The sequence below is a fragment of the Condylura cristata genome, unplaced genomic scaffold (assembly GCF_000260355.1).
Source record: "Condylura cristata isolate star-nosed mole 26May11 unplaced genomic scaffold, ConCri1.0 scaffold00038, whole genome shotgun sequence".
In the NCBI taxonomy this organism is placed as follows: Eukaryota; Metazoa; Chordata; class Mammalia; order Eulipotyphla; family Talpidae; genus Condylura; species Condylura cristata.
This window is the reverse complement of record NW_004567139.1, coordinates 530469-555911: the sequence shown is the minus strand read 5'-3', so window position 1 is coordinate 555911 and position 25443 is coordinate 530469. Positions and strand designations below refer to the sequence as shown.

At 39.3% G+C, this 25443-nt stretch overlaps 1 protein-coding gene across 2 annotated transcripts in view; it reads right to left on the bottom strand.

The window, feature by feature from the left end:
• The window catches only part of TANC2 (tetratricopeptide repeat, ankyrin repeat and coiled-coil containing 2), a 278089-nt gene that overhangs the window by 127842 nt on the left and 124804 nt on the right, over positions 1-25443 (bottom strand). For both annotated transcript variants that reach the window (XM_012733089.1, XM_012733090.1), the window contains one exon: positions 10780-10890. In XM_012733089.1, the coding sequence (XP_012588543.1) occupies positions 10780-10890 (111 nt within the window). The remainder of the gene's footprint in view (positions 1-10779; positions 10891-25443) is intronic.

Sequence of the window (25443 nt, the reverse complement as noted above, 5' to 3'; positions counted from 1 at the left end):
TCTTGAGAAATTCTTAGTATATTATAAAATTATGGTAGCAAAGAGCGAGTGTTTCTGGCAAAGTGAATAGTGTGGATGGAGTGGTCAAGAGTTACAAGGCCAAGAGTCACTTGATGATCATAGTGTTAAGATGGTGACTATTTCCCTGGCACCACTAGAGGTAACTGCTTGAGAGAGTTTTCTCTCAAGTGTTTTCTTTACAAAGTAACTGCACATTTCAACCGTTCAGTCATGCACAATGCTTCCTCCTAATACAGCTAAACAGGAGTAGCTAATACATGGCATTCCCAACTGAAGCTACTGACAGATCTAAATCAAGAACTCAGTGTGAGGTCCTCTGACACATTCTCATCTGAAAAAGTCTGTGAATTCCCTGAAATTATTGTTTCAAAAGGGAGAAAGTAAGGGAGACTCGCACCCTTAGTTCGTCTTTGCCACCTTCTAAAAAACAAGTGGCAGTGCTGGTGCCCTAGCCCAGAGGCTGCAGACCCTCACACCCTCACAGCAGTCGGTCCGCACAGACCGGGCTGGGGAGACGGCAGCAGGAGCTCAGAAAGGGCGAGCTGCAGAGCACGTGGCCACCTGAAGGAACTGTGCTTCTAATTTTAAACATGTGCGATTACAAAACATGTTTTGATGCCTTCTCTGGAAAGTCTGTTTGCTGCCTGAGATATAAGCTGGCAGTTCACAAGGCGGCTGTGTGTTCTAAGAAGCACCTCTCAATCTGGACGCTCCAGAGGGGAAACAGAAGGGAATGGGACGTGAGGTGGATGGGAGACTCACCCATGTGTGCCAGGGGCACAGGCCACTGTCCCCTCCACTGAGGGAAAAAACTGCCAGCAAACCTAAGGCCTTTAATCACAGGGCTACAGCTCTTAACAGCTGAAGTGCTTGAGTCTCCCCTGTTTTCCTCTGCCCTGCTTCTCTTCAAAATTACTGCCTTCTTTAGCTGAGGGTCTAAGTTAAAGAATTAACTTTTAGGTAATCTTCCCAGTTACTGAAAGAAGTATTTAGATGCTTCACTTTAGGCTATAGAACAGGACTGAGCAATACTGCAGCTTCACTAGAACACTTTAGTCTTTGATCTTTATTAATTTTGATTTGTTCAGTCTAGTTATGATTTATACATTTTTTGAAAACACACACAGTATGCCAATTTTGTATGTAGGTACAATTTCTGGAAAGGCCATCTATAAATTTCACCAGTAATCATTCCACAATGTAAACAAGGATCATCTCTGGTATCCCTTAATGTTTTATATCTCAGTGACACTGGAAAAAATAATTTTCTAAAAAACAATGCATACTTCCCTACTTAACCCTTAGTAATTCTAGTGTCTTTTTACTAATAACTTACATATACATGAATAAGTGTGAAGGTGTGACCCCCTCCCCCGCTCTCCCACCCCAGACATGCGGTGCTGTTTAGTAATGAAATTTTCATAAGATTAGCATTTCTTCCATTATTAACAACTTAGTTTAGAAGAGAGAATAGACTTTAAGATATTAACCTTCCATCACAATATCCCATTATTCTGATGCTCTCCCCCCACTGGAAGTGGGAATGACTGTGGAGACAGGACAGAGATGTAAAGTCCTCATTCTTGGCAACAAGTACACGAATGTTTTCATCCTACTTAACTGTTCCCAATGCACAAGAAGTTCCACGAGCATGTGGATGTAGAGGCTGACAGCCCGGCCGAGGGGAAAGCAGTATCTGGCAAGCCTGAGAACCTTAGCTGTTTTGCTGAAAGCTCTAACACTGATGTTCCTCACTGAGTATTCCTTTGGGTTTTGAACTGAGGTTTCTGACGTCCGCTTTGAATAGACGTGTTTGTGTTACAAAGACGGTGAAGAGCATTCTTTCTGCATCACAGTTATTTCCATGTTATTCCCTAAGTGGTCTAAATTTCTTCATCTACTGCATCATTCATTCTGGTGTGGAAAGCAGGCTTTTACATACTGGTCAGAGTATGAAAAGCGTTATTATCAAAAAACACCTTTGTTTAAGTGGCAAGTATATTCTGTATTCTAGAGACTGCACACTCTGATCCCATAATGCAAATACCCGAGTTTTAAGAGAGAAGTGCCACTCTAGAAGGAGGGGTTATAGTGTCACAGCAGTCAGCACAGATTTAGCAAGGGGGAGACCGAAGAAGGTAAGGACAGGAGCCTGTGATGCAGCAGCCAAAGCTGTCATGGAATAAGTGGTCTGATTTTAGAGCCTGGAGAAGTGACGGCACGGAAGAGCGGTGGCTGGGGCGGCTGCTGAGCTGCGGCTTAAAGCTGAGGTGTCTCGTAAGAAGGCAGGCGAGTACGTTAGGACTGACTCTCCTGGGTCAGTTCTTACCAGGATTTGAGTATGTTTATACACTCCTGATTAATTTTTGTGGATACATATAATTGTATATGTATCTCTAATATTTATCGCCACCTTTTATTCTGATAGTCTTGAGATAATTTAAATTTGTAGTAGATAATATTATTAAATAGTTGAGGGCATTTGTTTGTTACTTGATGAGAACTACTGATACACAGCAGAGGCTGGTCTGAGCACTATGGAACAGTGCCCACCGAATGAACTACCCTATTTCCACAGATCTTGTAATTTAGCATGATTCATTCAGTTTCTCGGATCACAGATTCAGTTCTAAGTAAGAATAATTGTTTTACAGCACTTGTAGTAGGAGATCCTATACTGTAAAGCACAAGCAAAATTGTAAATCAACTTTACCTCAAAAACAGAAAAGTGGTTTTTTTCCTTGCCTGTTTGCTTATTTTGTTTGTTTTAATTTAGTACATGGATATGGGTGCATGGATATGGTATGGTACATGCATATAGTAATTTGGTTCATGTGTTTTTTTTAGCATGATTATGTTTAACGACCTGCCACTTACTGGTAAGGGGTTTAATCTTACATTCTAAAAGTTTCTTTTGAATAGTGGTAGGAGTTAGGTACAGTACAAAGGGATGGTAAATTATCTTCACTCTTCATTCCGGCTTTACAAGTTGGCCAAGGAAAACAGATCAATCCTGGCAAATAAATCAGCAAATACTACCCGTAGCACCTGAACCTTAACATGGAAACTTGAGACAGATTTTTCCAAGCCTATACTTCATGAGAGAGGCATGAAATCATGAATAATACTTGGCTCTCTTCAATGAATATATTTTTTGCATAGATCTAAACCATTAGCATAAATTGAAAGTTGTAACAGCACTGAAGATACAATAACATTGATTAGAGATTGCATAATAGTGCAAATCAGTCTAGTAATCTGTAATCTGAATATATAAAAAGCAAGGGGATGGGCCCTCCCTGGTGGCGCAATGGATTAAAGCACTGCACTAAGAAGTTTAAGCCACAGCCGCATGAGTTCGATCCCCGCCTGCCCCGGAGGAGATCCACATGGCTGGCAGACCCACCCGCTGCTCCCCTCAGCAGTGTGCTTTCTCGATCTGCCTATTCTGCTCCCCACTCTGTTCCTGGTGAATCCTCTCACCCTCCGCATCTCTGGCCTGTACCTCAGTTCTGTATGAATAAATAAATTAAAAAAAAAAAAGCAAGGGGAAAGGGTGGCATATAATTTTAAGAAAGGAGGCAGGAAAGTTTTAAATATAAAAAGATGCCAAGAATATCATGGAATTCTACTGGAAACTGAGGATGAGGATGAGTCATGCTCCTAGGTACAGGAATTTCACACATCACATTTGTAGGAAAGGCAAGGAAAATTAGTTGTTGCATATAAGCAACTTTCCTTAGAATTCCAGTTTACTCCCTGAGTGTGGTGTAGACCTTGGAACTTGCTTCTGGTGAATGGAATGTTGTGAAAAGGGGCAGGACGCCACCTGAGAGGCCCTCACTTCCACAGCGCCTTTTGCCTGCTGGCTTTCCAGAAGCTAGCTGACACGGTGGGGGTAGCCTATGGAGAGACCCACCTGGCAAGGAGCCAGGGAGGGGTGTGGAGCAAGCCCAGTAAGGAGCTGAGGTCCTCAGTTCAAAAGGCCACAAGGAACTGAGCTGAATCATTCCAACAGCCACGAATGTAGACTGGAAGGGCTCTTGCCCCAGCTGGGCCCCGAGACGGCCCAGGCCAGGCTGTCACCTCAATGGCAGCCCGAGGTCCCGACCACAGAAAGCGACTAAGCTGTATCTAGTTTCCCAACTCCTAGAAGCTGTAGTACCTTAAAAATTAAGCTACTAATTTTTAAGATAATTTGATATATAGGAATGGATAACTAACACAAGGACCTACATTATTGTTACATACATTTGTAACAATAAAAAGAATATAACCAACACTCCACAAATCTTAAAAATTTAAATGATACGAGTAATTCTGAGATAAAAACAAAGAGGATTTTAAGTGACTTAGAGATAAAGAATGTCAGATGTGACATTAAATACAAAATTCATAAATCTCTGGTTTTCTAGCTGTCAAACACAAGTCAAGACTACTTTTCTGCCCCTTCTCTGCTCCCTGAGAATTTTCATCAGCATCAGGCTACAGGAACATACATAGCATTACAGGAAAAGAATAGGATCAAAAGTAAAATCTTGAAATTGTCTATCACTTAAATTTTTAAATTTTTATTCAAAAGTAAATAAGTAACATGTTAGAGATATTAGTCATAACTGATGTTTCATACATTATGCTAAGTAAATTATGTGTACTATCTTATTTAATTATCGCAAACACCCTGTGGAACAGGCGGTACTGTCTTCATTTTACAGACAAGGAGCCAGGGGATTAGAAAGATGAAGTAATAAAACTTACATGGCTAGTAAGATCCCAGGGTTCGAGCAATTTACCACTATGAAAAACTGCCTCCATTAAAAAGAAAAAATCAAAACAAAACCCAAATAGCTCAGCATGTATACATATGCTGTAAAACAAGACCATGTCTACAAATTACAGATGTATTTTACCCTTTCTGTGGCACATTCATGAAAGCTCTGATGACTTTACCCACAGCAAAGCAGGGCAGGCCACAATCCACACAACACACAGCCCCACTGGCAGCCAGACTTGCACAGCGCAAGCTCTGGCGCACACACCTTTCACAATTTTTCATATTTTAATTTACTTGTTTACAGCATTCCTACATGTGGGATTATAGTATCCATTTTAAAGGTAAGGAAATGAACTATTCTTATGATTAAGAAATTTGCTCAAAGTCACACACACAGAAGTGTGTGGGCGGAGCTGTTATCTGAACGTGGGAAGCCGATGGCAGGTCTGTGGGCTATTCCATACCAATCTACTGTTGTCTCAAAAACCAAAAGTCAAAATGGTTTCAGAATAAATGGAAGAACTGTCTGTCTGGACATCTAACTAAATGATGAATTGTGGGCATTATTCTCATGGCATAAGGCTTTAGAATTTGTGATACAAAACACCTTGAGGACAGTAAATTGGTGCCATGAGGACATTAACCTCTTAAACAATGATAAACTATAAATCAGTAATAAAACTACAAGTGTTCAAAGTGAAGAGTTTTATTCAACAAAGTATCTATCCATTGAGAGAATTTTTTAACATGGCAACTTAGTGGATAAAGAAATGTGGGAAAGTAAAGTTATTCACATTTATTTTTAGTTGTCTGATGTGCTTATTTTCATTGCCAGGAATCAGGCAGTATCTCTCATGTTAAAATGTACTGAAATTGTTGGTTTCTCTCTGTTTCCAATCTACTTTTCATACTGACTTTAAGATCCTGATTAGGCCAGCTCTACTGTTCAATTATTTCCTTTTCAGTCTATTTACAAGCCTGTCCACAACTCAACTTTTAGACCCTTTTCTGGGTTACTACTGTCCTAACAATTGTATCATAACAGTATTTGTTTTCATCCCAGCCTTTTCTTTTGGGGGGCTGGGTTAACGAAGGAGGGTGTCACACAGACTGCTTTGAGAACCTGCTATAGAAAGAAGCACATATATTTTTAATTTTTAATAAATGCGCACTACTTGATTTTTTAAAAAAAGTCAACAAGCTGCAAGCACCTTTTATAAAGTTCTTAGATAATAAAAAATAAAGCCCACACGAGTAGAATGCTCTTTGCAAACAATCTTAAGGACTTCAGAACCCTTTCTAAAACTCAACTGAACTGAGTTCAAATATTCCACTTTAAGCTTACTGTGTTTACAACATGGCAGACATAAAAAATACAAAAAATGTAACAGATCAGAAAAGCTCCTGCCACCCCTAGGTCCCTGCACTGTCACAAAGATGATTTTCTTTGCCTATACAAATTTCACAATAAAACAAATGAAGCAGGAGTAACTATTCAGGATAGAGAGAACTCAGTAATATCTGCAGAGAAAAAAAATGAATGGAAGAAATGAGAAAACCAATTATCCTTTCTAATGGAATGTCCTTGACTATATGGCAATTGGGACAAGACGAATGAAGTTATAGTCCATGCTACAAAACTTTTTGTTTATGTATGGTGGCTTGTACTTGTGCTAGCAAATGTATAAAGTAGGAAGAATTCGAAATGAAAACTCCTTTACCAATTAAAAAAATATACTGTAATGCTCTCTTCCACTTGAGTTTCAAACATGCTAATTTCATTGTCATCTTAATAACACTGTCCTCTATAGAACAGTGTCCTTTATAGAGATCTGAAAATACCTTTTATAAAAAGATTAACCTCTTGTGGATAAAAGTCTGTCAGTTTTCAGTGGACAGTAGTAGGCTTTTAACTAGCCACAAGGGGTCAAAAGTTCTATAAACCTGTCAACTCAGTCTGCCATCTGTGTAAAAGTTAGTTCATTTCTGCACTTGAAATTATGTGTTGTAATTTGCAACATAAAAACCTAAAAAACTAAGAAATAATTTAAGATTATTGCTACCCATAGTAATTTTTTAGCATAATAATAAAAATCTTTCAATACAAATTCATTGTAGAAATTTCAGAAAATTTAGGCAAATATAAAGAAGAGGATGAACGGTTATAGTTTTCCTGAACTAAGCATTAGGCACATATATTGAACTTAATCTCAATAGCTCATAAGACAGAAACATCTTTTTTAAAAGGCCTTTTCTATCACAATTTTACAAAGAATTTGAGGCTATGGAAGTTTTTCACAGACACACAGCTAGTAGGTGACATTAAATACAGGCTAACTCAGAGCCTGAGCTCTCATTCTCTAACATGCGGCCTGAGAAGGAAATGACCTCCCCACCAGCGGCCCCACCACGCAGAGCGGCTGCTGCTAATGTGGGCCTGGCCACCGCCTCTCACTTCCTAGCAATCCCAGTGGGCATGAAGGCTGGTGTGGCACATTCTTCTAGACAGCCTCCCCGGGAACATATATTCATGAATCCATGCAAACACGTAATTTGCTGCATTTCAGAAATGCCATATTGTACAGAATACCCCTGAGAGAGGAAACAGGCCTAAGACGTCGCCTGACGTGCTCGTGACAAGTTTGGTAAGGGAAGAAAACTGAAACACAGTGAGACACGCTGAACTAAAAGTGATGCCAAACCGTCGCAGCTTTCTCTCCTGATTATTTCTGAAAACGCTTTAAAGACTCCGAGGTGTGCCTCAAGATTACTAGTGCAACAGCAGAAGGCGGTAACATTTATGAGCTCTGACCGTGAACCAAGCAGCCTGCTAAGTGCTTTATTAATCTAATTCGAGGTTATTGTCCCCATTTCTACAGATGAGGAAATTGAGGTTTAGAACTGACAAGTGATTTGTGTAAAATGACATAGAGTATAAGTAAGGCTGTAGGCAGAAAGGTTAAGTGTCAGATGAATCGATCTTTTTTATTGGGATTTGTTTAGCTGAGTCACTGATACCATGTTGTCACCCTAAAAACAGAATATTTTCCTATTTCATACATAAAAAAATGAATTTTCTGCTTTTGATTAAAGGGTAGTCAAAGGGTGTTATGGGATTTACATGGTAACTCAACTAGGAGCAACGCGTTCCTGGACTACACAGTTTCCACCTCAAGAGTTCAACATGAACCCTGCTTGTGATACAACACAAATCACTTACATTCTCTTGGTCTTCATTTCCCCTCTGTAAGATTATTATCAAACACAAGCCACTCAACATCCACTACATTGGCAGTTCGGTTATGTAACTTCCATCATCTCCATGGTTTCAACTCAGGAACCAAACAGACTGTTTACTTGTATTTTTATTTTTCACACTTTTCACAAGCAGATCTGATCTGAGGAACAGTAAAATGCTATAAAGATGGAACTAGTCAACTTATTAGACAAGGACTCTGCATCAGAGCTATAGCCCACTGTGACTCTCCCTAGACTTTGCAGATCAAAGGCCGATGACTTGTTCTGATGTGATCAAAGGTTTCTTTTTACATGGAAGGATGGCACTGGACAGCACTGGACATGGACACCCAGCCACCAGGCACAGGAAGACAAGCCAAGTACTACACATGACACTTCCCTTTCTCAGACACAAAAGTCTATTTCTTCCAACCTAATGTATAGGCGCCAAAAAGTTTAAATTTAGATAACACAGAAACAAGCTCCTCAGTTACTCCCTTAGACGTATACAGGCTTCCAGCACTGCTCCTGGAAGACAGCCTGCAGCAGCCGGGTAACCGAGCGGGTGGGCTTTGCTGGGTGGACCCTCAATCAGCAGCTTCAGCATTACCTGGGAACTTAAGGCAGACGTCATTTGTCTTTTCTGCTACTTTCCGACTCAGCCATAATGAATCAGACATTCTGGGTGTGAGGCCGGGGACCTGCTCTAGAACAAGTCCTCAGGAAATTCGGCCTCTTGGTAAGACTTAATAGCCACTGCTCTACCTTTTAGATTATGACTGTTGCTTCTGTGAGGTAAAGTATTTCCCTAAAATTGCAAATAAGAGTGAATAAAGCAGGTAGACAAGAAGATACCAGAAAGTAAGCTTTAACTGAATGGTCATGAATGGGTTTAACTGCATGGTTAAACTCTGTTATCCTGTTAGGATACCCTATGTAAGAAATTCAAAAAGGGAATGTTATTTGTTTTATGAATGTACTGAATTCATCCGCTTACAGTTAATTTTGATGCTATTCAGAAAATAACAGCTTTAACCTTTGGGTCACTACTCTTATCTCAGCAGAAACATCTTCAGAGTTTGATAAATTTACTATAAAAAAGCAAGTCATTAGGAAGTTTCTGAGTTTTAAATCTGTTTCAGATAAGAAAAGGACAGACTGCAGAGCATGGCAATTAACATTTTGGCAACACATTTTTTTTTCTGGCTTTCTCAAAATCTTAACTGAAGTCTCGTTTGATTCAATTCCATTTCAGCAAAGAACTATGCTTGTGGAAAATATATGTAAATAATAACATGGGTAAGATTTTCCATAATGATTCAGAACTGGCATTCCAACAAACAGCAGCTACTTTGCTTCTTGACAATGTCAATCGCCAGATTAGATTAAGGATGTCAGATGGGTAACCAGGAAGTGAACAACTGGTCTCCCTAACAATGATTCTGACTTGCAAATCTGGAAAGAAAAGGCCTCTGATGGGGTTTAGCTGCAAACCTCAGGGAAAGACTGGGGAACTAGTGCATTTATTTACTTTACTTTATTGCATGAAAATGTGCAAAGTACAACATTCCACTGCCCAAGAAGTGTGATGATTCCTCAAAACATGAAAACGATTCTTCTAACAATGCGCTCCAGTACCACTGAAAGACCTGTTTTGTTCTTTTAGAAACAGAACAGCTGGTTCCTAATACATAACTGTGATTGATTTTAAAAATGGCCTCTACAACAGTAGATGAAGCTCTGGATTCAGAACCACAAGTGCTTTCTCTCAATATTTAAAACTGATTTATAAAATCAAATGTCTCTGATTAGGTTTGGCTCATTTTCACCTAGTCTGTTTCCTTTTTAACATGCCTTATACCATGTCAGAGGCATATCATCCTGACGTTTCAGATTAGAGCTATTGATATCTTCCCCAGAATTAATAATCTTTTATTTCTGCTGACCTCTAACACTGTAAGTATGTAATGGTTGCATTTGCTGTGGTTTAACCTCAATTTTAATGAGCAGGAATAAACAAAAGACCAAAAGCCAAGTCTTCTTAGGCCCTTTACTAAAGCTCTGATCTGTACACTCAGCCAGAGCTGTGGACGTTTCTGACACAGCTCTATAGACTCACTGTCAAGTGAGTGTAAAGGATGTTGCCAGGCAACTCATCTAAGTCTGGAAGCATCTAAGCTCTGATAATGAGTCTGTCTCAGTTTGGCTCCCACACAGGAAGAGTCTAGTGAACTCCTACATGTGCCTACCGGCCATTCATGAGCAGAGGCATTTCTAAAAGTGAGTGTCCAGGAGTCCAAATCAGGAACCTATGTTTCTTTTCTAATTCAATGAATGTTTCCAACATCCCAACTACTTTCTAGAAATGTGTAGAAATCCAATGGTGACTAGGACAGTAGGCCATGTGCAGGGTTAGTGTTGAATGGACATCTACGTCTTTCTATCTTGAACATTTCTGTTGTACAAGGACTAAGCAATTCTTCAAGTATCAAGAAATCACCCCGAATTTACCTACCACAATTATTTTCTTTGAAAATTACCTCTGAAGGTGTTTTCAATACTTCAATATCAAACACTACTATAGCAATAACGCAGACGCTCAGTAAAAACTATGGTCTAGTAAGGAAAATACTGGAAAGAGTTAACGGCTATGTTTTTATGATTAACAGATATGCAAAACACGGCTCTGCTGGATGGGCCTGTCCAAACCTCCCTCTTTCAAAGCGACACCTCGCATGCAGGCTTACCGGCGCAGTACGCAGCCACGTCCAGTTTCTGAGCTGAAGTGAGGGTGGGTGAGCCAAGCTCGGATTCTGGAATTCGTGGGCTCTCAACAAACTTTGCTTTCCTCAGAGGGGCTAGGGACAAAAAAAGAGACGGAGAGGGAGAAGGGGAGGGGGGGAGAGAGGAGGGAAAAAGAAAGGAAGGAAGAACAAAAAAGGAAAGAAAAACAGAGGCAAAGAGAAGGGGAAGGGAAAGAGAGAAACATAGAGGGGTCATGAGTAAGGGGAACAGCAGGCAACAGATGGAAGCACTTAAATGAACGACACACTCTGTCAGACTCAGATCAGGTTACCCTATTTTTTTGTGCCAGAAAAAAAAAATTAACTGCATTCTTCATTGAGGAGATGGGTCTTGTTAAAAAATCACTACAAACTGGAGAAGCTAAAAGCCTAATATTCAAAACTATGAACATAAACTGTCAATTGTCTATTACCTTTAATGATTCTCTCTCTAGAGAAAAAGCAAAGAGCCTTTTAATTTAGCCTTCTGCTACTAAAAACAGGCAGTAGCTGAGGAATGTACAGGACTAAGTTTTAAGATTTTGCTTAACAGTTTTAATCAAAGGTTTTCTTTATCCAGAAATCACTGCTATCACACTCAATTGTGATAAAATAAAACATATGTAGAATTAACCTAGGTGAAAAGGAATCAGTCACCAGAATGCTCAGCTGTGAAGGTATTAAGCCACAAGAACTGACGGGCTAAGATTAACTGGGCCAGACCAGCTCAGGGCTAAGATTAACTGGGCCAGGCCAGCTCGACAGTGGATACTACAAAGATGTGATTTAATTGTGTGAGGTCTGAGGTCCACTGATAGGCCAGGCCATGGAATCCATTCATTCTTGAAAGAAATGAAATACGAAGTGTCACTCCCAAAAGGCTTACTTGCTGAAAGTCTATGTAAATTTTACTCACTGATCTTTAGGGGGAAAAGTTAAGGAATACTCTTGGTATATTTAAATAATCAGCTAAATATACCTGAAGGTAAAGTCAAACTGAGTTTATTTCAGGGTGGAGGAGCTGGGCACGGGCACTAGAGCAAGGTGTCAGCTGGGTCTGACACTGACTTGTGTGCATTACAGTGTCATGGCCACAGGTGTCTAAGCCATGTGGGTGCTTAAGATCAGATTACTTTTTTCAAAGGTTTCTGCATGTTCTTCAAAATCCTCATCCATTACTGATTCACAGGGGATTCTAAGTTATTCTCAAAAGGAAAACAGAATTCAAAAAGACTCTCTAAAAAAGTGATATAAAGCTCTGCCATTGCTATGGCCAGAAATCTATTTTTTTTGAAGGCTGAAAATAAAAAAGTATTTAAAAATACAAAGAAGTCCTTCTGAAATGTGCCAGGACTCAAAACCTACAGACAACTAAACCACACTTTAAATTTCAGGGTACATATATGTATCCTGAGTGGATATTTAAAAAGCAAAATGAAGCTCACTACTGTCTCCATGGCAACAAGGGCTGAGGGTGCTAACAGTATGGTTCCAAACAAAAATAAGCTTTGGAATAGCAGAACTCTCACCTCTGCTGAGAATGTAATACTTGCATGTATTTTTAAACATCACTATCACAAATGCAGATCTCCAGTGACTTGTATGTTCCTCTGCACACCACTAAAAGCCAGCGAAAGACTCTTTCATTGTAATCTCACCAATGAGTTAAAAAAATAATGAAACATTTTATTTATCCAGTATTACTTAGCCTAGGAGAAACTATTACAAGTTAGTTCTCAATGGTCCTTAAGTTCTAGAGGATGCTGTCAGCGCCTCGCCCGCAACTGCGGAACTACTAAGCCTGCTGAGCTCTGGCCAGGATGCACTGCTCCCCATCAAGGGGTCTATGGAGCAAATAATCGGATTTTTAGAGTGAAATCTGGGGTGAGTAGACAGAGATCAGCAATGTAAGGGAAAAGATATGTAAGGAAGAAACTGAGCGATGGCAGAAGTTGAAGGAGGTAAGCGCAGTGTGCCAGGATTAAAGATGGAATCAAGGGGAAAATGTGGGACCTGGAGACAGAGGCTCAGGGCTGTTGGAGGCTGCTTCATGTCTCCTTCACAGGGAATTTGAGGTTGTATTTATAGTTCACAGTGGACATGCACTTTTTTCCTCCCTTCATTTCTACAAATGTAATACTCTATATGTTCAATAATAAATTTATTTTCTAAGGTAGAGTAACATTGCTTTCAACATGCATATGTCGACAAATGACAGAAAAGCTGTGTTATCTGATGATACCAGGAGGTATCATCAAAAAAGTGCGCCAGGTTGCCCAACAGTGCACTCTGCTTGGTGGAGAACACAAAAGGTCACCTTGGACCAATGAGCACAGTATTTGGAAGGCTAGAATTAGAGGTGACCTGACCCAACCTGGGGCACGAATCTGATGCTGTAACAGATTTGAGTTCCGAACCTGGTGGGGGTTGAGAAAAAGGATACATACTGATTTGGGCTTAGTTATTCCAGATATTCAGGTCTTGTCTGTGGTGCTTATCAGTAGTAAGAAATTCGACAAGTAATTCAGGTTTATTGAGCCCCAGTTTTCTCACAAAGTCTAGGAATTTTACGAACTTTAACAATTCCAGGCACTTGAAGTACTTAGCACGCTTGTGGATGTGGTGATGTCGCTCACTCATGAGTTTATCAAGGCGCGGTGCATGGAGGGCTGTGGCTGCCGACAAGGTGAGCAAGTCCGGATCGCAGCCCCCCCACCAAGAAACCATGGTACAGGGCGGGAGAGCAGGGGCTGGACAGCCCAGCCCTGAAATCAGGGAGCCCACGTGCAAGTCCCAGCTCTCCCGCTGTTTTCTTGGCCTTGAGAACCTTTCTGTGCCTCAGTTGTCCATGCCTTGTTTTTCAGCTAACAGTGTCGGTGCAAAGAGGGAGGTGTGAGGATGATATGTCTTAATTCAAACAAAAACAATTGGTGTTGCCCATGCTGCTGCCACCATCACCAGCACAGAGTCAGCTGATGGGGAAGTCCGAATCATGTGTGGGAGATGCCTGGGACCCCTGGGGTGACAACAACAGTTGACATCACCCATTAATTTTGAAAACTGAAAAGGCAATGATGTTGAAGAGAACATGTTGTCATTTAGAAGGGTATCAAAACGTAGTGCCTGGACCAGCAGAAGCACCTCATCACCTGGGAATTTGGTAAAAATGCTAATGATGGCGCCATACCTCAAATCTGCTGAAATCAGAACCCCTAGATGGCAGGGAAACAGAAATCTGTGTTTAGTAAGCACCCCCGGAGTCTGAGGTACAGTAAAGTTTGTGGACACTGGGGTAGAGAAAGGCATTTATAAATATCTCATGCACAGCAGATCACTGAAAGGACTTTCCTAAAGGAAAAAGGTTGTACTAAAATATAAATCAAGGCATTCTCTGAGATTAACGTATATAATAAAGGATATAGGATTTCTTTGCAGTCACTCTTTTAGCAATGTAATTCATTTAAAAAGAGTCTCTAATTCCCCAATATCCATCACTTGGGGCCTATTTTGAAGAAAGACCAATATAGTCTACATCGCTATCTTTCCCCAAGATCGGTGGGGCTTGAGGTGGGAAAGAAGAGCAATCAGATACTTCACACAGGGATGCTAGGGGCAAAAGCGAAAAATCCATTGAATGGGCTCCCTGGCAAACTGGGGTGCTGGAAGTAATGCCAATGCACACCTAGTTCAAGGAACTATAAAGGCATTAAAATAAGAATTTTAAATAACTGCCTAAGTATTTGTATCTCATGAATGTTTCAAAGCAGAAGGGCCATTTTATGAGAAAACTGGCACCAGAGTCAGATAATCACCAGAGAATGGTATGGAAGCCGCTCAAAGAGAGCAGGGAGCAGGGACAGGAGAACAGAAGCGCCACTATGAAGAGGAGCAGAACAACATAAAGTAGCAAGCAAGTGTTCATGAGCTGATCTGGAGAGAAATGGCAGAATCAGTAGGGTTAATCTGAAGCCAAGCTGAAGGTAAATGTGAAAGGACGATGTGAAATATTAGAGGAAAAGAAGTCCAAAGTACTCAAGTCAGAAATGAAGAGGTCAAATTAATCATTGTTCGCAGAAAAACAATCTTAAATGGAGAGAACCCTGAAGATTCCACAAGAAAACTGTCAGAACTAATGAACAGATTCAGCAAAGCTCAAGATACAAAACCAGTACTCAAAAACTCACTAACAATGAACAATTAAAAAAGAGAGAAAATGCTACAATTTAAAATGGCAACGAAAAAACTGTTCAATAATAAACTTAATCAAGGGACCAAAAGACTTGAGCACTAGGAACAATGAAACATTGCTGAAAGAACTTGAAGACACACAACAATGAAAGACATCCCTGTCCGCAGACTGGAAAGCTATATTGTCAAGATGGCAATACTTCCCAAAGTGATGGAAAGATTCAATGCAACCCCTACCAAAATCCCAAGGGAATTCTTTTTGTTGTGTTGCAGAAATAGAAAAATCAGCTGCAAGTTCATATGGAGACTCAAAGAATCTTGAAAATGCACACGGAAACTCAAGGAAGATAGTATTAAAATGAACAAAGTTGGAGATTTTAAACATCATGATTTCCAAACTTACTATAAAGCCCCAGAGTGCACCATTAAAAGGACAGTCATATAGACTAACGGAAGAGAGATTCCAGAATAAATCCTATGGTCAAATTATTTGACAAATGTACCAAGACCATTTACTGGGGAAAGGACACTCTTTTCAATAGATGTTGGGAAAACTGAATAGACATGCAAAAGAATAAAGTTGGACCCTTACTCTACACCACATCCAAGAAACTACCTCAAATGGATCAAAGACCTAAATGTAAGCATGAAAGTGTTGAACTTTTAGAAGAGATTTGAACTACACAATTCTTAAGTTAGAGAAATAATGAAAATGGAAAGAGAAAACTTTATTTTAAAAAGACTGCAGATTCATATGCATGTTTTGTAATATAAAATATATTATTTCATTTGTGATGCTTTTCTTCAAGGAGTGGGGGGTCATTTTAGGGAGCAATAACTTTAAATGAGCTATAGAGAAATCAGTGACTAGCCCTGAAACACACAGTACGATGACCTCACTCGCGCTGCCCATGGCCCGGCCTCATCCCTCCTGGGCACAAGGGGGACTACAGCTGCCAGCGCCACTGGAGTTCAGGGGAGACCACGTGGCAACTCTGGCTGGTGAGCTGAGAGCAGGGGTGAGGTACCCTGCAGCATGCCAGCGTCTGCCTCTCCCCTCTGGCACAAGCTTCAGAGAGGATGTCTCTTGTGGAGATGGTGGAGGCTCTGCTGAGGAAGCCGGATGGTACACTACTGCATCTCACTGGGAGAACCTGAAACAGATCTGTGACTGTGGTGTGCAGTCACTAGACCTTTAAGGTTGTTTGTTATGACAGCAGACCGAGTCTATTTTGACTAATGAAATAGCTACAGTGTTATTCCTTTTACAATTATCTTTCAATCCTCTAAATATGTCAAGGAGAAAATTTTAATGTGGTGTTAATACTAGCGAATCTTCCTTTCTACAAAAAGAGGGAGAAAAAGCTTGGCTCCAAAGCCATTTTTAAAGTACTTAGCTAGAATTAATCTCCTAGCTAATCTCACAGCTACAGCACATGACACTGATTTCCCAGTTTGGCTAGTGATACAAAGTTGCATTTAAAGTAAATTTATTTAAATGAAAGCATGAAATTCCAAGGAAATTTTAGGTTCAAAAATGTATGTGAAAAGCAGGAGAGACAAAGACCAGGAAAATGCTATGCCCTCAAGTGAAAGCTGAGACACTGTGTACCACACTTTCAGTAGGGAACTCTTAACTGAATTCTCTATCTTCTGTCCATTTTAGGTTGGGTTGTAAACAAAATTTAAATGCCTTTAATGTGGTATCCAGTATGAAAAGACAACTGAAAAAATATTTCTAGATAGGAAGAAAATCTACTCTAGATCATGATTGGGGCATCAGAGAGGCATTAAAGCTACTGAGAGAGTACGGAAGTGATGGATGCATCCAACCTAATGAAATGACTTCTCATGTGAAGTGGCTTATGGTCACTTCAGCCACCTACTCATGACTGGACAACACGAGCAGTCTCGTCTTAAATTTTTTTTACATCTTTTCAGGAAGGCCAATCTATCGGATAGATTTACAGTGGCCTTCAGTTCTACATACTTATAGCAGCCAGTGACAAGCTAGCTGGAGGCTGATGGAGGGGATAGAGGAAACCGTGACTGCACGGCACAGCCAGCACACAACCCCCCTGCTTGCAGGATCACACCATGGCAGCCTCAGACAAGTGCCTGTGTCCACACAGATGCGCTTTAGTGACTTGGTTAAATTGAGAGTGTATCAGAAGAGGCACTTAGACGTGAGTGGGCAATTACTGGGTGCTGCATTCAGCTTCAAAACGGTGCCTTTCAAAATATGTGGAGGGTCTCATCATCTTTGTTCATCAGGGTGGGTACAGGAAGAAAAAAATGACAAACGTGCCTCTCCTCATGCAAAAAGAGAAAAAGGAAAAATAGGTAGAATGGAGAACAGAAAGTATCTCATTGCAGCCCTAAAATCTTTGAGGCTTATGAATACGACAGCTGGGTGTTCTCAGTATGCTTGCTCAGGAGGACGCATCTCTCCTCCAGTGTCAGCCCAGCACTGTCTCAAAGCCTCAGTGTTCTCTGAAGCAGTCTCTCCATCAGGCTAAAGGTCGGGGGGCAGGGTGAATGGTATGTGTGAAGTTCCACAGCCAAGTCTGGAACAGACGTATTATTTCTACTCATTGTATTCAAAATGCCGTCACTTGGCACTGTTATCTGTAAGGAAGGACCTACAGGACATGTAGGAAGAAAGGGAATAGGTTTCAGTGGATAGACAGTGCTCTTTGTCTTATTCTACACGACAGCTTGCAAAAATCATACATGAGGGCTACAGGACTAATGAACAAATTAGGAGAGATTCTATATAACTTTAGGGCTCTTTATTTAAAATGGGCTCCACACACAGTGTAAGAACTTAAAATCAGCCCACAATTTTTCGAATTCAAACAGAATGCTTCGGAGAACAGTGCCTAGAGTAGTGTCTATCAGATGTTAGGGGGCTAATAATGATTTGATAAATGAATAGTAGACAGTAGAAAAGTCAAAGCAAAGACTGACATTAAAACACAAGTTTTAATAAAACATGTTTTTAAGAGCACTCATGGATAATACGAATGTTAATCACACTATAAATTATCTCACTGACTTAGGCTTTCATTATCATACAACTATCAGCATTTGACTTTTAGCTTTAATGACTGGATTATTTTCCATAACAAATTTCCAACAACAACAACAAAACACTGAGAAGACAGTTGAGTTAAAAAGGAAATACTAGAAAAGACACTTTGGCTGTGTCCAGGGTCATCCACATTAAGGAACATGACATTTAGGGGTGTAAACTAAGTAAGTTAACATTCTTTTTATTTCTAACTTTCACCAGGAAGGCTAAGCAGCTCCTTTCTGGTCCTCTATGGCCTGTAAGTCAGTCGCTGGCTGGTCAGTCTGATCCTTTGTGTCTTGTTTTTAAGTTCTGCTTAGTTAGATTTGGAATGCCTTCTTACCCTTGGCTAGTTTAGCTATACTGCCCAACTGTTCTTTCTTGGATTTCTACTAGCTTTTGAGAAGCGCTCTGTACTCCAGCTGGTGAGAATAAAGCCTCCCGTTCTTGTGGGGAACTCTAGAAATTGTTCTGGTACAGCACCCTGGTATTCATTCTTTCTACAGTCTCATGGAGTGTCCCATTGTTCAATACTCTGTAAATTATATTGCCTTGGCTTTCCCAGTTTCTGATCTCTGATTTCCTCATTCCAGCAAGGCTCATTCTTTGAATTTTCTACCATCAGGAGCCACAGTTCACTTAGTTTCCTCTTCCATCCTTTCTCTCTGGGATCATGTTGCCCAGGGTCTGTAAACAGTTGTTTCTAGCAGAGGGCAAGTCCAGTACTGATTACTTTATTACAGTGGAAGTCTAAATCTTTCATGGTGTTTTGATGTGCATTTTCCAGATGGGTGTTTATTATTCGGAATGTGGCTGAAAAAAGGCAGAACTTCTGTCTCATTAGACATATTGTTGTAGCCTTAGTACAATCTATATGACATGAGGCATGGGCCAAGTACTATTCTTTGTCAAATGAATTAACTATATATTTTTAGAGATATAAATGATCTCTTTATATCCTTCATCCAGTGATTAAGGGCTAAGAAAGCTGATGATTCTATGCTACACCATGAAACTCAGAGTTAAGTCTGTTTCTCCTACATGAGCTCTATTTTTGTACAGTTATGTTGTATCACACAAAAGGATATACCAGACACACTGATATAAAGATAGACCATACAAGCAATAAATATGGAAACAATATGGTGTCCTAAAGATGCAGTTACTCCGGAGAAGGCAGCAATAATGTTTAGGATACTTCTAAAAGACATTATAATATTAATAAAATTTTAAATAAATTAAATATAAAGTCTCATTTCAAGAAGAAATTGGAACTTGAATCTTTATTTTCCCATACATTTTATTACAAGGAAAAAGACAAAATGTTGTAGCCTATTCATCCCTGGTGTAGACTTTTGTTTGTCTTTGCAGCAGTGAACTGCAAAATTCAGGGCACATACAACATAGGACAACATACAACTTTCAAACACTCTCCTATCTCTGCACATAAAAACCATCTGACTTCACAAAAACCTTTAAAATGTGCTAATGCAATACTTAAATGACAATAAGTTTGATAGTATTAACTTTCAATTCCATCCATCTGAATAAGGACTGGTTTCACAATGTCAGAGTCCTAATGTCCCATATTTTGGATATGCTGCCTTATATGTGACTGATGGTTTAATGATGTATAGAATTCTTGTATTTGTTAAGTTCTCAGTTTTAAAGTAGTTGTGTTATATGAATACATAAAAGTTTTAAAGTTTTACATAAATGTGTCATCATAGGAAAATTTAAAAATACAAGGAGCAAAAATAACTAAAATTATCAGAAAATTGTCTTCTTCAAGTTTCAGAGCATACAGCTTTCCCTTTACAAATGTCAACAAAAGCAGTTAAAAATGGCAATTTCTCTTTTTCACATATGGCTTTTGAAGAGTACCAAGACCCTGAAAGCACCAAATTAATTTATGTGCAACTTCTCTATAGGAGATGAGCGGGTGACACTCTGGAAGGGTGCAGCAACAATATGAATCCCTATGCAGAGCAACTCACATGGTAACCTCCTCAAAATATAAATGGTCTCAATTGTATAAATATGTAACATTTACATATGTAATTGATGCAATAATATGGAGCAGATGTGTGGTATGACTCTAAGGCATAAAACTAAATGTACTTATAGATGTTAAAAAATTAGTCTGCCCCCATTCTCTCAAATTAGAGGAAAAACATGTATTTTCTCTAACACTTAGGAGACAGAAACATGACATCTATAATTTCATATCTCCTCTTCATACACCCGTGAGTAGAGAGAAACAGTGATGAAGGACAGGGACTGGCTGTGCAGCTGGCCCCAGGCCCACAGTGGGCTCCTGCTCTGACTTCCTCACACACTCTAATTCTTTGTGCTTCACAGATACCTCTGCTGAACTTCACAGGTAACCAGTGATCTGACCCAAAGCCTCACTCCTGAGGAGTCTGCCCCCTTGGTAATCACATACTTCTCACACTGAGTAGCTGCACTTCTTGTTACATGAGTCTGGCACATTTTCAGAGAGAGACATGTGATACAGGACCTATATGATGTGGTCTTAACAATTATTTAACTTTTCCAAAGTTAGATTCCATAACTTTAAAATGTCAGCCATAATATCTCAAAGTTCTTACAAGGATTAATTTAAAGAGTAAAGTGTACATAAGTCTAAAAAAAGACGGTGCAGTGATAGTTATTCTTTGAAAACAGTTTACTGAAACATAATACATTCCTCAAAGCCACAGACTGAGCAACCAGAGAATTGTAACTAAAATGTGGATCTTAAATTCATTAATTAACACAGTGCAAACGATAGCTACTCCTTACATCTCTAACCTAAGTTGCCTATATAATCGTAATGTCACTTAAATTCAAGATTTTAAGCAGTCGTTATAGGGAGGGATGGTGGTGATGACTGGTTATGTTGGTGACGATGATGTCTCAGGCAATGGAGGAATGTGGAGATGACGAAGTCCACTTTAAAATGCTGGTCACATGTGTGGCATCTTAAGAGGATGATCTAAGATGTTAAACCACATCAAATAATCTATTTGGGCACCTTGCTAAGTGCTTTCTCCTTATCTCCCCACACTCAAATGGATAATGGTTGTCTAATGAATGGAAGTCATTCTCTCTATAGAATATATCTTATAATAACAGTGACACTAACACAGCTCTTCCTGTATAGATGATGGGAAAAGATACAGAATGTTGGAGAAAAAGGAGTTTTAGTAGAAAGTTAGTTGCATGTTTTACCAACTATGACTTAAAAGCATTCTCAGCTGTATGATGCAGTATATGAATTGTCAAACTTTTTAAGCTCTTTAAAGCAGGGGCTGATCAGAGCAGTTTTTGAGAATGACATACAATGTTGTCACATACCTATTTTCCACTTTGCTCATCTATCAGTGGATGAAGATAGGTTGACTTGGTACAGTAACATAAAATTCCTTGGGGGAAATACAGTTTCCATATACTCAAGAGCTGAAAAATAGGCTTGGACAGTCACAATGAAAAGTCGCCATTTACTGAAAACTTCACACTGATTTTTCCAAGGCCAACACAAAAGGCCTAGGATTAACAAAGAAAGGAAAATGCTAACAATTAGGGCAGAAAATTCAAAATTTATTTTTCTTTTCCAAAACTTTAGGGAAATAAACTGAAGACCCTAGGCAGTGAACATGAGGGGTGGGAGGCTGTTGCCTATATATGAGCCAAAGTCTACTGTAGCCAAAGTCTACAAGTGAGGTTAACAATGAATAACTTTGTCCTGTGGACAAAATACAATTATTGAGATATTTTCAAAGATTAAGTGTGAAGTCAATAATTTGACTTGATCTGGATTAATTGTATAACGCGAATCCAAACAGAGAACACTTGGCTAAGCATGGGTAAGAATCACCATTATTTCTCCAACCTTAGACTGTCAGTAATCTTCAGGCTTTGTAACAATACACAATGTTTTACATTTCCAGTACTTTGGAATCATTTGACTGGGAAATAAAAGGGATGATGATTAACTCCTGAGAGCTTGGTAATGAGAGATAAGTTGCCTACTCTTATGGAAAGTGGCCTGCCCCTTCACCTGCATACCGCCCCCCCTCCCAAAGAGTTAACTGGAGGAATGTAACTATTGTTCTATCAGGTACAGCTTTGATTTAGAAGTAAAGGCAGGAATTTTTATTTTGGTTTTCCTTAAATACACAAAAGCATGTAATGCTGTTTGCTTTGCACTTGTTGGCTGTTATGTCAGTGAGAGGAATGATCTACAAGTATGCAAAAAGTAGATACTGATTTAACTTAGAGGTCCTTTATTTTCTTTAGGATTTGAAAAGTTTTCTAATAGCAGAATGGAACTAGACACAGTTATATAATAAAATAAACATGACTCAAAAAGGAAATCTTAAATGAAAAATTTTGTAATTTTTTGTATGATTTGTCATTCTAATAATGAGCCTCACAGGATGTATGGAAAAGAGAAACAGAAATACATGTAAGTATGGAACAACAAATGATAAGGGAGAAAACAATAAAATCAGAGTCATAAAATTTGGCATTAAGGTTAATTAAATGTCAGTTCCCCAGTGCATAGGCATTTCTATGGTTAGAAACAAATAATTTGAGAAAGAAAAGTATTTATGAAAAACAAAAATGTTAAAATCTTCTTGTGGAAGTTCTGCTTCTGTATAACCAAGTAAGCTTCCACCAAATGGATGTCTCACAGACAACTAGGAAGTCCAGACAACATACCAAAAAAAAGCTACCTAAGGTGCTGTTGAACAATAGACAGATTCTGGTGGAGAGCTGATAACTGCAAGAAAAGACCAGATTGGAATTAATTTCTCCTGTTTTTGGCTTTTGGCATAAAAGCAGACCAGTAGTACTGCAGTGGATCATTAAAATTGAAAACCTGTTTTTTCTAGTTTGACATATTGAAGAAGAGCTTGTGGTAACAATATGACTCAAAAGAGGGGATAGGATTCCACAAAGGCATGAGAACCACAGGTGTATGTCTCAGGCTGATTCCCGGGCACTGGGCAGACTGGTTAAGGACAAAGCAACTGAACTGACACCCAACAGACAGTGTTTCTCACTGAGCCAAACCGAGTTCACTGCTTGCTAGATGACAAGATATTAATGCTCATTAAAGGAATATGAAAAAAATCCATAGTATCCCACAAATAAAATGTTCAGGGTACAACTCAAATGTTCAATACATGAAGAAATCAAGAAAATGTAAGCTATTATCAAGAGGAAAAGATAAGACCAACCCCAAAATGCTCCAGATACTATAATTAGCAGATGAGGAATGGAAAGCAGCCATTATTTTCAATGAAAGGAATATATCCTTTTAATTAAAAAAAAAAAAGGAAGAACTCTCAGCAGAGAAATAAAAACTTAAAAAAAAAAAAACGGCCAAAAACAAATGTAAATTCTAGCACTGAGAAACAAAATGGCTAAAATAAAAGTCACTGAGTGTGTTTAATAGCATATCTTAATGTTTAAATATGACAAATTACAGTATACATTGTGCATATATGCAAACACACATAAACATGTATCATACACAGTACATCAAACATAGCTTAAAATGATAGCTGTACCCATAACTATAAAGATGAATGAAAATTAAAGTCTATAGAGAAAACAGCTACACTGATCCTGAGGTATTCACCCAAGACAGAACTGCCAAACGTTCAGCTTTACTGGACTAATCAGAGTATAATAAATGGGGGTGACCATGTGATCTAAGTCTCTACTTCTCCCACAGGAATACTAACATGTCTGTTTATTCTCTCCGGGAAGTCTGGATGACTTAGCTATTAAACACCAATGCTAAAGCAAAGCAGACTCAAGTAAGTAAAAGCTTTGCCAGTGTTATCAACAAAACAAGAAACATTTTATAGCCAACTTTATGGTCAAGCTTAGATAGAGAGTGACTTATTTGCTGTCCCACCCCAAATTATGACCCAGTTGTTCAAGTATGGAGATAATAGCCAGGCTGCCAGCAAACATCAGATTTGTTCTAGATATAATACATGAGTAGTATATGCAATTCTAAAGATGGCACCCTACTTATGATGGTCAATTTATGATTTTCCAACTTTATAATGGTGTGAAAGCAATATGCACTTCACAGAAACCATATTTTGAATTTTGATCTTTTCCTAGGCCAATGACATATGATGGCTGTCTGAAGATGCAGGGCGAGGTCAGTGAACCCCCATTCCCAGCAGCCACCTGATCGAGAGGGTAAACAATCAGTACTTTATAGACATTTTTCACTTTTAGTATGGTATTCAATAAATTACATGATACTCAAAACCTTACTGTAAAGTAGGCTTTGCTAGATGATCCTGCCCAGCTGTAGGTGAATGTGACTACTCTGAATGCCTCTAGGACTGTGAGACTAACTACGATGTTGGGGAGCTTAGGTGTGTTAGGTACCTCACCTAGGTATGATATTTTCACTGTGTGATGGGTTACTGGGAATAGAACCCATCATATGTAGACGGAAATCTATATCTGAAGCAAACGGTGACAACTACCTTTTCAAGAGCCCGTACTCTAGAATAATGAGTCTCAAACCTCAGCGTCACTTAGAAGACGTGCACAAAAGCCAACACACTGGCAGGGTCCTTTACACCCCTCAGGCTCTGATAAACTATCCATAGTTTTATTTTCCGGTAAAACACTCCCACGGAGCTTCCAAATGCTGGAACGTTGGTGCCTTCCATAGACCACATTCAAGACTCACCAGTCTACAAAATTTCCCAAGTTTCTTCTGAAAATTTCTATGAAATGTCACTAAAAAATCCTGAAAGTAAGTAGTTCATGACTGACTTGAACACCCAGTAGTACTAGACATTGAGATCAGTCCTGTGATGAAAATGAAGTCATAAGCAAATCCATGCAAGCGGTACAAAACAGGAAAAGAAAACAAAGCACACAACTTTTTGTTTGAAAATGTAATAATGATGTGATACATGTTTGATCCACTCCCCCACTTTCTTCTTTTCACAGGTTGGGGAAAGATTGTTTGGGAAGAAGAAAAAAAAAAAACTCCACAAATGATCCTGACATTCTCTTTTCCCAGACCAATTTTATTTTATAAATCCTCAGACATCACTGCCCGACTTTTACAGGGCAAATTCTATAACTGAGATGTCAATTTTGACCAGTTTTGTTTCAGTCTACAGGCTGATGCAGCACTAATTATACTCTTTTTGCTTTTCAACATTTTACTTTATCAAGCTGTGCTGTATGCTTAAAAAAAACCACATATGGACAATCAGTCGTATTGTGTTCCTGCTGTTATTCTATAACATATCCCACAGCTATTTGGCTAGAGGCGTTTTATTGTAAGTAAGTGCTATTTCGTCATAGTT